At 44.9% G+C, this 10,056-nt stretch overlaps 1 protein-coding gene across 1 annotated transcript in view; it reads left to right on the top strand.

Moving 5' to 3' along the window:
* The first annotated feature begins 1,381 nt into the window (after positions 1-1,381).
* The window catches only part of Hs3st3a1 (heparan sulfate-glucosamine 3-sulfotransferase 3A1), a 101,291-nt gene continuing 92,616 nt past the window's right edge, over positions 1,382-10,056 (top strand). Inside the window, exon 1 of the mRNA XM_003466211.5 lies at positions 1,382-2,260. Coding sequence (XP_003466259.2) covers positions 1,656-2,260 — 605 coding nt within the window. The 5' untranslated portion in view covers positions 1,382-1,655. The remainder of the gene's footprint in view (positions 2,261-10,056) is intronic.

Below are 10,056 nucleotides of genomic sequence, written 5' to 3'. Positions count from 1 at the left end.
TGCGCCTAGGCGCATACACGGACAGGGTACGCGCGCGAGGACACACACACACACACATACACGCGTGCGCGCGAGTACAAACATTAAAACACTTGAGAAGCCGGGCATGTGGATTTGGAGTCTGAGCTGAATTTTCTTACATTTTTAATTTGTGTGTTTGATTTATTTATTGGCTCATTTCCTAAGAAGTTATTTCTTTCTAGGCCCTGGGGGGCTCTTGATCATTCTAAACAAATTTAAGGGAAACCATAAGAAGAAGAAAAATCTGTACGGGAAGAAAGGGCTTCGCTCCAGGGCCAGCGACTGGCTGCAGGCGGTGGAAGTCAGAGCCCCTTCGCGGAATTCCGTCGCTGCAGACAAACGGGGGCGTGGCGGGCAGCGCGTTGCTGGGAACCGCTGTAAACTAAACTTCCGAGGGCTCGGGGGTGGGAACGAGGTTCCAGGCAAAGCGAGAAGTGGGGAACAATGTGGAAGCGGAGACAGCAGAGGAGGAGAAGACAGAGGTCATGGAAGGGGTCAAGGCTGCCAAGGCATGACCCGAACTGGCGAGGTCTGGGCGTCCCTAAAGGAGCGAGGGGCTCCCCAGCTCTCCAAGATCCGGCGGACCCTGCGTGCAGACCAGGAGCCGCAGCTGCAGCTCCGGGATCTGCGCGTCCGGGGCGAGGCGACCGGGAGGGAGGGGAAGAGTGGGGAAGGGGCGTCGCCCTGCCACCCCCGCCCTCTCCAGTGCCATTGGGCCGCGGCTGCAGCTCCCGCGCCACCTTTCCTCCATCGCACCCCGCCCGCGCGCTGGCCCGGCCCCTGCGCCCTGCGGGTCCGCGCCCCGCCGAGCTGGTCCCCGCGCTGGTCCGGCCCGGGCCGTTGACGTCACCGCCAAGTTTGCTGCCCTCGGCGGCCCACGTGTGGCAGCGCTGCCCAGGAGGCGGCGGGGGAGCCGGGGAGCTGCGCGGCGGGTGACAGGTCTCCAGCCCGGCGCCGCCACGCCGCTCACAGGTGGGGCCGGGGAACAGTTTGGGATCGCCCCAAGAGGGGTGGCGGCGACTCGGGGTGCGGCTTTCTGGGTCCCACTTGGACGGAAAACCAGGAGGGCGCCTCGTACAGCGGCCGAGAGGATCTGAGTCCGGACGGAGAGGGCGCACCGGGAGGGCACCGCCGCTCGCGGCTGCCTGGAGCGCACACAGCTGAGCCGCCCCGCAGCCGCGCGTCCCCGCCACCGGGACGACACGGCCATGCAGGGTCACTGAGACGGGATCGGCGACGAGCCGACGCTCGGGCCCGGGGCTGAGCAGCCCAGCTTTGCACCGCCACCGAGAGTCCCAGTCCGGTGACTCTTGGGGAACTGGGGCACAGGGGGCTGCCCGCAGGCTGAGGTCTTGAGCGACTCCAAGACCTAAGACGATGGTTTCTTAAGCACGGCACCGCGTCCCCTTTCTCGACCCTTGACTGCAGGCTGGGATTCGGCACAGGGGTCCCGGGACTCCGTCCCCTGGAGGAGTCCCAGCCGCCACCTCCCGGGGAAGCTTGCACCGTTGCAGGGGCGCACGGGCCATGTGGCCACCGTCCGGCGCGCTGGTCCGCCCAGAGGACATGGTGGCACCTGGCGGAGTCCTGGCCTAGCATGGCCCGAGCTCGGACGGACGTCGCCTCCGGCTAGGATGGCCCCTCCGGACCCGGCTGGTGCGCACCCCACCTCGGCCGAGCCGCTGTCCCGCAGCATCTTCCGGAAGTTCCTGCTGATGCTCTGCTCGCTGCTCACGTCCCTGTACGTCTTCTACTGCCTGGCCGAGCGCTGTCAGACCCTGTCCGGCCCCGCCGTGGTCGTGGGGCTGTCGGGTGGCGGCGAGGAGGCGGGGACCCCGAGTCGCGGCGTCCTGGCCGGTGGCCCGAGCGAGCTGGCCGAGTGGCCCGCGGCGGCGCGGAGAAAGCGGCTTCTGCAGTCGCAGCAGTGGAGGAGGCACCGGCCACCCACCCCGAGCAACGACGGTGACCAGGCGGCCTGGGAAGAGGACACCCTGGGCCTGGCCGCGGGACTTGGCGGCTCCGGGGCTGGCAGCAGCGTGGCCGAGGCCCCGCCGGGGACCCTGGCCCTGCTCCTGGACGAAGGCAGCAAGCAGCTGCCGCAGGCCATCATCATCGGCGTGAAGAAGGGCGGCACGCGGGCGCTGCTGGAGTTCCTGCGCGTGCACCCCGACGTGCGCGCCGTGGGCGCGGAGCCCCACTTCTTCGACCGCAGCTACGACAAGGGCCTCGCCTGGTACCGGTGAGCGGGTGCGGGTCTGGGTGGGGGCAGCCACATCCTGGAGTGCAGGGCAAGGGGACCCTTGGCAGAGACCTTGGTGATGACCCTTAGTCCCCTCCCTCAAAGGCCAAGCGTCATCAGCAACTTGGTCCCTAACTTGAGAAGTTTTTGTTTCCAACTGTGCCTTCTCTTGGGGGGAAGAGGTCATGCTTAGGAACGCGGAGTGGGAGGGAATTTTTTGTTTTAATGATTTTAGTCCTTGGGATTTTCTTTCTCAGCAACAACCAGCCTCATCCCTTTTTCTTACCCTGGGAAGGTACTCAGTATTCAGCTAAAAGTGGAGAAGGGTCACATCTCCTAAATTAGAACCCATTTATCATGACCAGGTTACCTCTCCTCAGGAAACCTGTTTTTCTTTCTTCTTTATCTTTTAGGCGATTCCCTGGCTAACACAGTCTTTGCCATCAGGTATTTATTTACCTTGAAGCTTTGCCAAATAGTTGTCCTAGGTGGTACTGTAGAGACTGAGAAAAGTGGCAAGCCAGAACCTGGGGAGTTTGAATAATTTTCCAACAAACAGACACCACACTTTAAAGAATGCTTTTTGGTAAGAAGTTGTGACTGGGTGAAGGAATGGATTTGGTAAAGTGCTTTTGATACTTGCAAGGAGAAAATTTTATGTCTGCACTGACCAACTTTTTAAAAGATCTTTGTGCAATCTTCTTTACAAAAGAAGGTAGCTCATTTTTTTTTTTAAGAGAAAAATGAAGAGGGAGAAAATCCACAGTTCAGGAATTGAGACTCATTTAGATGTTAATCTTAAACTTGTCAGTCTCAAAGGCAGGACACATTTAGTAATGGAATGGGCTACACTCTAATAAATTCTGTTGTTTGCTGTTTGCCATAAAATACTGACTTTTTCTTTCTTCCAAGTGCAGTGGAAAATCATGTGAGTGTAACTTTCCATTTTATAGTTTATCATGTTTTTCAAATATTAATTCTATTATTTGCAGTGAAACAATATCATAAAAGTTACAACATAATTGAAATAGACCACAAAAACTGAATAAATCAACCATTTATTTCTGAAACAGAGATAGAACGTAATTCGACAAGTTTATTTACTTGAGAGGTCAAGCATGACCATTGGTTGATTTTGGGACCCAAATTTATAGTAATTCAACTCAGAAGGAAAAGTTTGGCCCTAAAAACCTAATTCAAACATTAAACACTTTAAAAACAATAATTCACCATTGGTTGGAAAGAAAAACAAACAACCTTCCCTTAATATAAAATATGTAACATTTAAAATCATCAGCCACTTAAAATATCCCCATGTGTTTCTGTCATGTATGTTATGTCTTCTGGGAAGTTCTTATAAAAATGACCTGTTGAATCTGGAAACAACAGGTCCTTCTTTTTAGCACAAAGGGAGTTCTGTTTTTTTCATCAAGGACACAAGAAAGAAGTGATTAAGGACCCCTAAAACTCTTATCTATAGGGGCTTGCATTGAATTCGGCCTCCATACAGTGCTAGAAGGGAACACATTTCAAGCTGTCTGTCTGAATTATCTAAGGCAACCCTGGGCTCTGAGGTGCTATTAAATGTGGTGAAATATTTAGTACTAAAATCTTTTATTTCTGTTTTGCCATATAAACTTTATTTTCACAAAGTAAGATTGTTTCTTCTTATTTCTGCAGTAAGTATTTGAGGGCATAATATCTGCGGACCTGGATCTTATTTTCTCTGGAACTTTCTGAACTCATGCAAGAACAGAATAGGTTAATAGGTTTCAAGGTAACTAGAAACACAAGGAGAGAGAGAGAGACAGAGAGGGAGAGAGAGACAGACAGACAGACAGAGAGACAGAGAGACAGAGACAGACAGAGACAGAGACAGCCAGACGGGGGGGGGGAGGGAGAGAGAGAGAAGAGAGAGAGAGAGAGAGAGAGAGAGAGAGAGAGAGAGAGAGAGAGAGAGAGAGAAAGAGAACTATAAACTTTTAGAGACCACTCTCTGTTTTGGAAGCTGGATGCATGCTGTAAAGTAAATCTCTCTCTGGATTGTTTACTCCGGCAGAGGAGTTTCTATAAAACAATTTATGGTGGTTACAAAAATAACTGCACAGTAGACTTCATGGTTTGGTGAATTTAATTTTCTAAGTGTTGGAGCAATATCTTTGTTTTACCATTTGCAGTGTGTTTTTTTAATTAAATGCATAAATTTAAGCTTAACTCAATTACGTAGAAAACTTTTTATTAAAAAAATCCAACCTATGGAGCCTGGGTTATGTGATCATTTAATGAAATTTCCCCACAGTTCTCTTTTATCTTGGCTCTGAACTTGGGAGTTTGATGTTTGTTAGAGAGACTGAAGATTTCAATATATGTGTATTTCAAAGCCCACACAGAATACCTCTTTCGTATTGAGTGCATATTAGATACTTGTATTAGCTAAAGTCCTAGAACAGAAGATTCTTTTTGGCTTTCCTCCATGGCCTAAAAATTGCAATATAGGATTTCTGCCATAAGCTTAAGACCACACACACACACACACACACACACACACACAAAGACACACCAAAAAAACCCAGTGTTTGTACCTCAAAGTGAATTATGGAAGAAAAAAATCTGTTAAGTATTTTTAGGTGCTCTTTAATGTAGGAAAATCCTATGTCTAGCCTTGTGGAGTTTTGCTTTTTTCTTTTCTTTTTTTTTTTCCTCCTTTTTTTTTCTTAATAGACACTCTTTTTTGCTTTAATAGTTTTCTGTGCCAGTGCCCCCTACTGTCTTAACAAAGGGAGAAATCTGTTGCTGTTAGTAGTTTGAAGAAAATCTCTTAGAGTGTGTCTGACAGAAACGTCTGTTGCTAAGATATTCCAATACATTGCCCCAGCTAACATGACATAAAATTTTGCACAAACTAAATCTCAAGTGTAAAATAATAAACCTTCGTTTAAATAAATTTGGAAAAACGATACAATGAAGTTGGCATTCAAAATCTCTAAAATTTTCTTGTTGATTTAAAATGTTTTAATATCTTTAACAAACCTCCTGGCCAATTTTTATATGTGGAGATTTGTTCATAATTCTGGACCTTTCAGTGGAGTTCACTGGATAGGCAACTGCACCCTGATGGGGTTTAGAAACATTCCGCATTACTTAATTTAGCAGACAGGGTATCAGGACAACAAATGTTTGCAGCTCTTGTGTTGTGAGAGAACAATCCTTTGCAGTGAATCGTCTCTAGTTCCATTGTATGTAAGCTGAGTTCATAAAGGAAAATGGAAAATTGTTTCTCCAGCTTCAAATTGTTGGAATCTTCATTGGCAGTCCAGACTAATTGAATTTAGTTCAAAGTTTAACACGAAGTCCCTTTCTCTATGACAAAAGACATCTCTATTTCTAAGGTATAGTATTTGAATAAAAATATTAAGATAAATAAAAGGAATATATATATATATATATATATATATATATATATATATATGCAGTCAATTGTCCCTTGATATCTATGAGGGACTGATCCACAGGACCTGTTTAGATCAAATTACTCAGACACACAAATCTCTTCTATAAAATGGTATAATATACTTTCCAGGAGCATATGTTTCGGTTATATGTGAATATCATGCTATTTTATAATCCTAACACTCTGGGAGGCTGAGGCAGAGGGATTTCAAATTTGAACCCAGCCTGACCAATTTATCAATTTCGTGAGATCTTGTCCCAAAATAAAAAGGCTGGGGATATAGATCGGTGTGAAGATTCTGGGTTATATCTATCAATGTAAATGCAATATAAATAATTGTACTATATAGTTTAGGGAATATTTATATATAGAAACACACATATATAAGTGGTTTCTGTACTTCAGTTTTGTATTTTGATACAAAATAGGAAGCACTCCAGTCTCTTACGTTTGCATGTCTATTTCCTACATCTTCATTCCTTTCTTTAATCAATTTGGACAGTTTCAGCAGAAAAGAGTGTTACTAGAATCACTTTATAATATACAGAAAGATCAAAGTTACAGAGCTTAGAGTTTTGGAGTTAGTACTATCCTGACCATCAAAATTTGATATTTTTTAATCTTTAATGATTATGGCCTTGTTTTTCTGGGTCATGCAAAGGCAGACTGAACAGTGGTGCTTTCGGTTCTTGGGAGGAGGAATCTGCGTTCCAGAGCAGCTGGGAGCAGCTGCAGGGTACCTCCATGAGCAGAGCAGTTTCCCAGCCTCCTGCGCTGGGAGCTCCTTCTGCGTGATGGGTTTGAAATGAAATCTGAGCCAAGGGAACTGCAGAGCCTGGCCACCCATGCAAGGTCACAAAGACTCAAGTCCAAAGGCTCTATCCTTACAGCCAGCGAGCAACATTGGAAGCCATGAGGCCTGAGGACAGAGTGGGCAGAAGTTGCTTTAGGGCTTGAATCTACAATCCTTGTCTATGGAGAAGGAGGGCGCACTGCTTTTCATGTGTATAGTCCCCAGGAGCTGAAAGACTGGAAACTTCTCACCTAGTGAGAAGTTAAGGAGCCAAAGTGCTGTCATTTTGTTTGCTGAATGTCTGAACTCTGGACTTATTCCCAACAGATGGCACCAGCAATGCAAGTCAGTTGGCCTAGTGCCTCTCCCTGTGTGTGTGTGTGAGCCCTGACACACATGCACGTGTGTGTAAGAGGAGATGACCAGTAGGTAGGGTGCAACGTGAGGTTCCAGTGACAAGAGGAAAGTAGTTAAGGAGCTGGGAAACTTCTGAGCCAATTCAGACACGATGGCTATGGGACAGGCTTTAAGCACCAGTTTGGGTGACTCTTGGAATAGATTGTGAGACCAACGTGCTGATATATGAAAATGCACAGCAGTCCACGCACAGCAGTCCACTGAGACGCTGTGATCTGTCTGCTCCTTACAACAAAACACTGGACAAAGTATTTGCCTCACATAGCATAAATCTCTTGATTGGCTCAGAAAGAATAAGTGCCAAATTTGTATTTCTGAACTGCAATTACTGACAACAGAGTCTAACCTTACATAGAACAGATGCTCGTCATGAGGGGAAGAGTGTCAGTCTCAGAGCAAACAAACCCCCTTGATATAAACAACAAAAAGGGCTCCGTATCTCCACGGGACACATTTGAACAACTGCAAATTGCAGTTATCAGTCCAATTGCTTGGTCATTTGAAAACTTCGCTTTTTTCCTTCTGGGGAGATCTTCTTCCACCAAATAATAATAACCTGGCTGATTAAAAACAACTGTATTTTCTTCTTCAGTGTTTCTAAGTGACATTTGAGCCCAAGGTATTAGAAAAGTTGTTTCTGCTTAAGTGATAAGTTGTAATTGAAGATCTAAAATTTTTTAAATCAAATACATGCCTTCCATAGGTAATCAGAGGAAATTGTACCAAAGTAATAAGTAATTGAAACACAATTCTCTAGTGTTTATGGGTAAGAGTGCCCTAAAATATTTGCCAGTACTTTTAAACCTTTGTTAATTTAAAACAGTTCAAACATCTTTATGGGGGATATTAAGATAGTAAATAAATAAACGTTGCCAAAACGTAGAAACTGAGAGAACCCTGAGTTCAGTGATTCAGGGAATCTCTCCTAATTTTCTCTTCCAATGATTCCATCCTTGGATGTTTATATTTCTCATTACTCTTCAGCTGACCTGAAAATTTACAAGTAGACCTCAGGTGACTTCAGTACCCTTGTATATCTGCATTCAGATTTGCCCTGTTTCAGAAGTTGTACGATGACAATAAACTTGAAAAAAAAAGAAGGGTAAATGTTTATGAAGGATGCTTTTAAGTATTTGCCATTAGGATTGCACGACAGATTTTGACACAGTTTATAAACATAATCCCAATATTGAACACAACCTCCTTCCACTGCGATGTGTAGCACCACCTAGTGGTAGAAGATGCTGTAAAGCCCTCCCCCACATAATTTTGAATTCCTCCTCCTGATATTTGCAGTGTCATTAACAACAACAACCACAAAAAGAAAATAATAACAAGAAACTGTGCCTACGTAGCTGATGACTGTGTGACTTGTAGAAAGTTCACTTCTTTTAGGGAGTTTATTCTTTGGAGAGAAATAAAAGACACGACTTTGACAATAAACCTGAAAACCAAGATATAAGTGATTAGAGGATTTGTATTAGAAAAGTATATGACTAACAGGAATGCCATATGCCCCAGATTACTTCTGTTAGTGTGTTTTGCCTCTGTTTCTGAAAGCCGGCTTCAGATGAAAATACTTCCAGATGATTTTATTCTGACATCAGTAATGCAGGCTTACTCTTTCCCCTGTGTGGTACAGGCTTTGGAGGATGGTCCAGTCCCTGGATTCTTACAGGAAACACACCAAAGGCTGTTTAACCCTTAACGCTCCTAGATAGACTTGGTACATCCTGCCCACCACGCACAGGACCGCTTGCAGGAAGCTCTCAGAGTTGGTCCAGCGTCTGTGTCTGCAGAAGGGTGGACAGATGATAGGCTGGGGACAACTTAAAGGCAAGAAGAAAGGGATACTTTACTTTGGGGAAACCTGCTGGGCATCACTTACTAATTTATCAAGGTTAATGTCTCCTTGTTTTGCTGAGATCATGTTCCCTGACAATGCTGTGAAAATCATAACTCCTCTGCTGGGTATTCTTTACCCAAATACAAAATCCTAGTCCAACCATTAGAAACATTAGAAAATTCGAGAAGTATTGTACAACGTTATAAGCAGTACACTTTAAAAATATTAAGATTAAGCAAAATGAAAGTTAGGTTGATAAACTGCTAGGCATGGGAGGAGACAAAGCGAATTCATCACTAATAAAAATAAATTGAGGGAGTACTTTTTTTTTCTTGTGCAGATCTTTAGAGAAAGAGAAAAAAGGGGGTTTGTGAAAACACTGGGGAAATGGGAATAATGCATATTTTTATTGAGAACACTTGACAGTAGTCTCTTTCTATCTGAGGCTCTGTTATCCAAGGTTTCAGTTCTCTATTGTCAACGACAGTGTGAAAATATTAAGTGTAAAGTTCCAGCAGTAAACAATTCCTAAGTTTAATCACATACAGTTCTGAGTAGTATGGTGAAACCTACTGATGTCCCCCATAGGATGTGCCTCCCCCCTTATCCAGCATGGCCATGTTTATATGCTGCCCATCCATTGGTCACTCGCTTCTCAGTTCCACTGGGAAAGAGCTGGTGTTCAAATACCCCTTAGTAACTTAAAAGTGGCCCCAAGTACATGAACAGTGGCAGTGGCAGTTTGGATATGCCAAAAAAAGTAGCCATAAAGTAATTAAGTTAGAAGTTCAAGTGTTTCAACTTAATTTTTGAAAAATTATATATGTGACTGGCTAAGATCTGGGGTAAGAACAGAGCTTCCATCTGTGAAATTGTGAAAAAAGAGAAGAATGAAGAATTCATGCTAGTTTTTCTGTCATTCCTTAAACTTCAAGGTATGGCCATGGTATGTATGAACTCCTGGCTAACATGAAAAAATCTTTAAATTTGTGTGTACATGTGTAGGGAGAAATATATATGTACAAGGATTTGATACCAGCTATGGTATCAGCATCTGCTGGGGATACTGGAACTTAGCCCTCATGGACAAGGACAGAGAGACTATTACCAAAGTTCTGATTTCTTGGTTTTGATCATTACATTTACCAAGTCCTAGAGGATTCTGGGTAAAGGGGGTATGACCATTTGATGTGCTGTTTTTTGGTAATTTTAATACCTAAAGTTCTTCTAAAACTAAAAAGGAAAACATGACACAAACCATGAAGAGTGCAACGGCTTCAGAAAAGGAG

This window comes from Cavia porcellus, unplaced genomic scaffold (genome assembly GCF_034190915.1).
Source record: "Cavia porcellus strain 051 isolate PalLab524CR breed Dunkin Hartley unplaced genomic scaffold, mCavPor4.1 scaffold_32, whole genome shotgun sequence".
In the NCBI taxonomy this organism is placed as follows: Eukaryota; Metazoa; Chordata; class Mammalia; order Rodentia; family Caviidae; genus Cavia; species Cavia porcellus.
The sequence above is the reverse complement of the archived record's forward strand: the minus strand, read 5'-3'. Positions and strand labels throughout refer to the sequence as shown.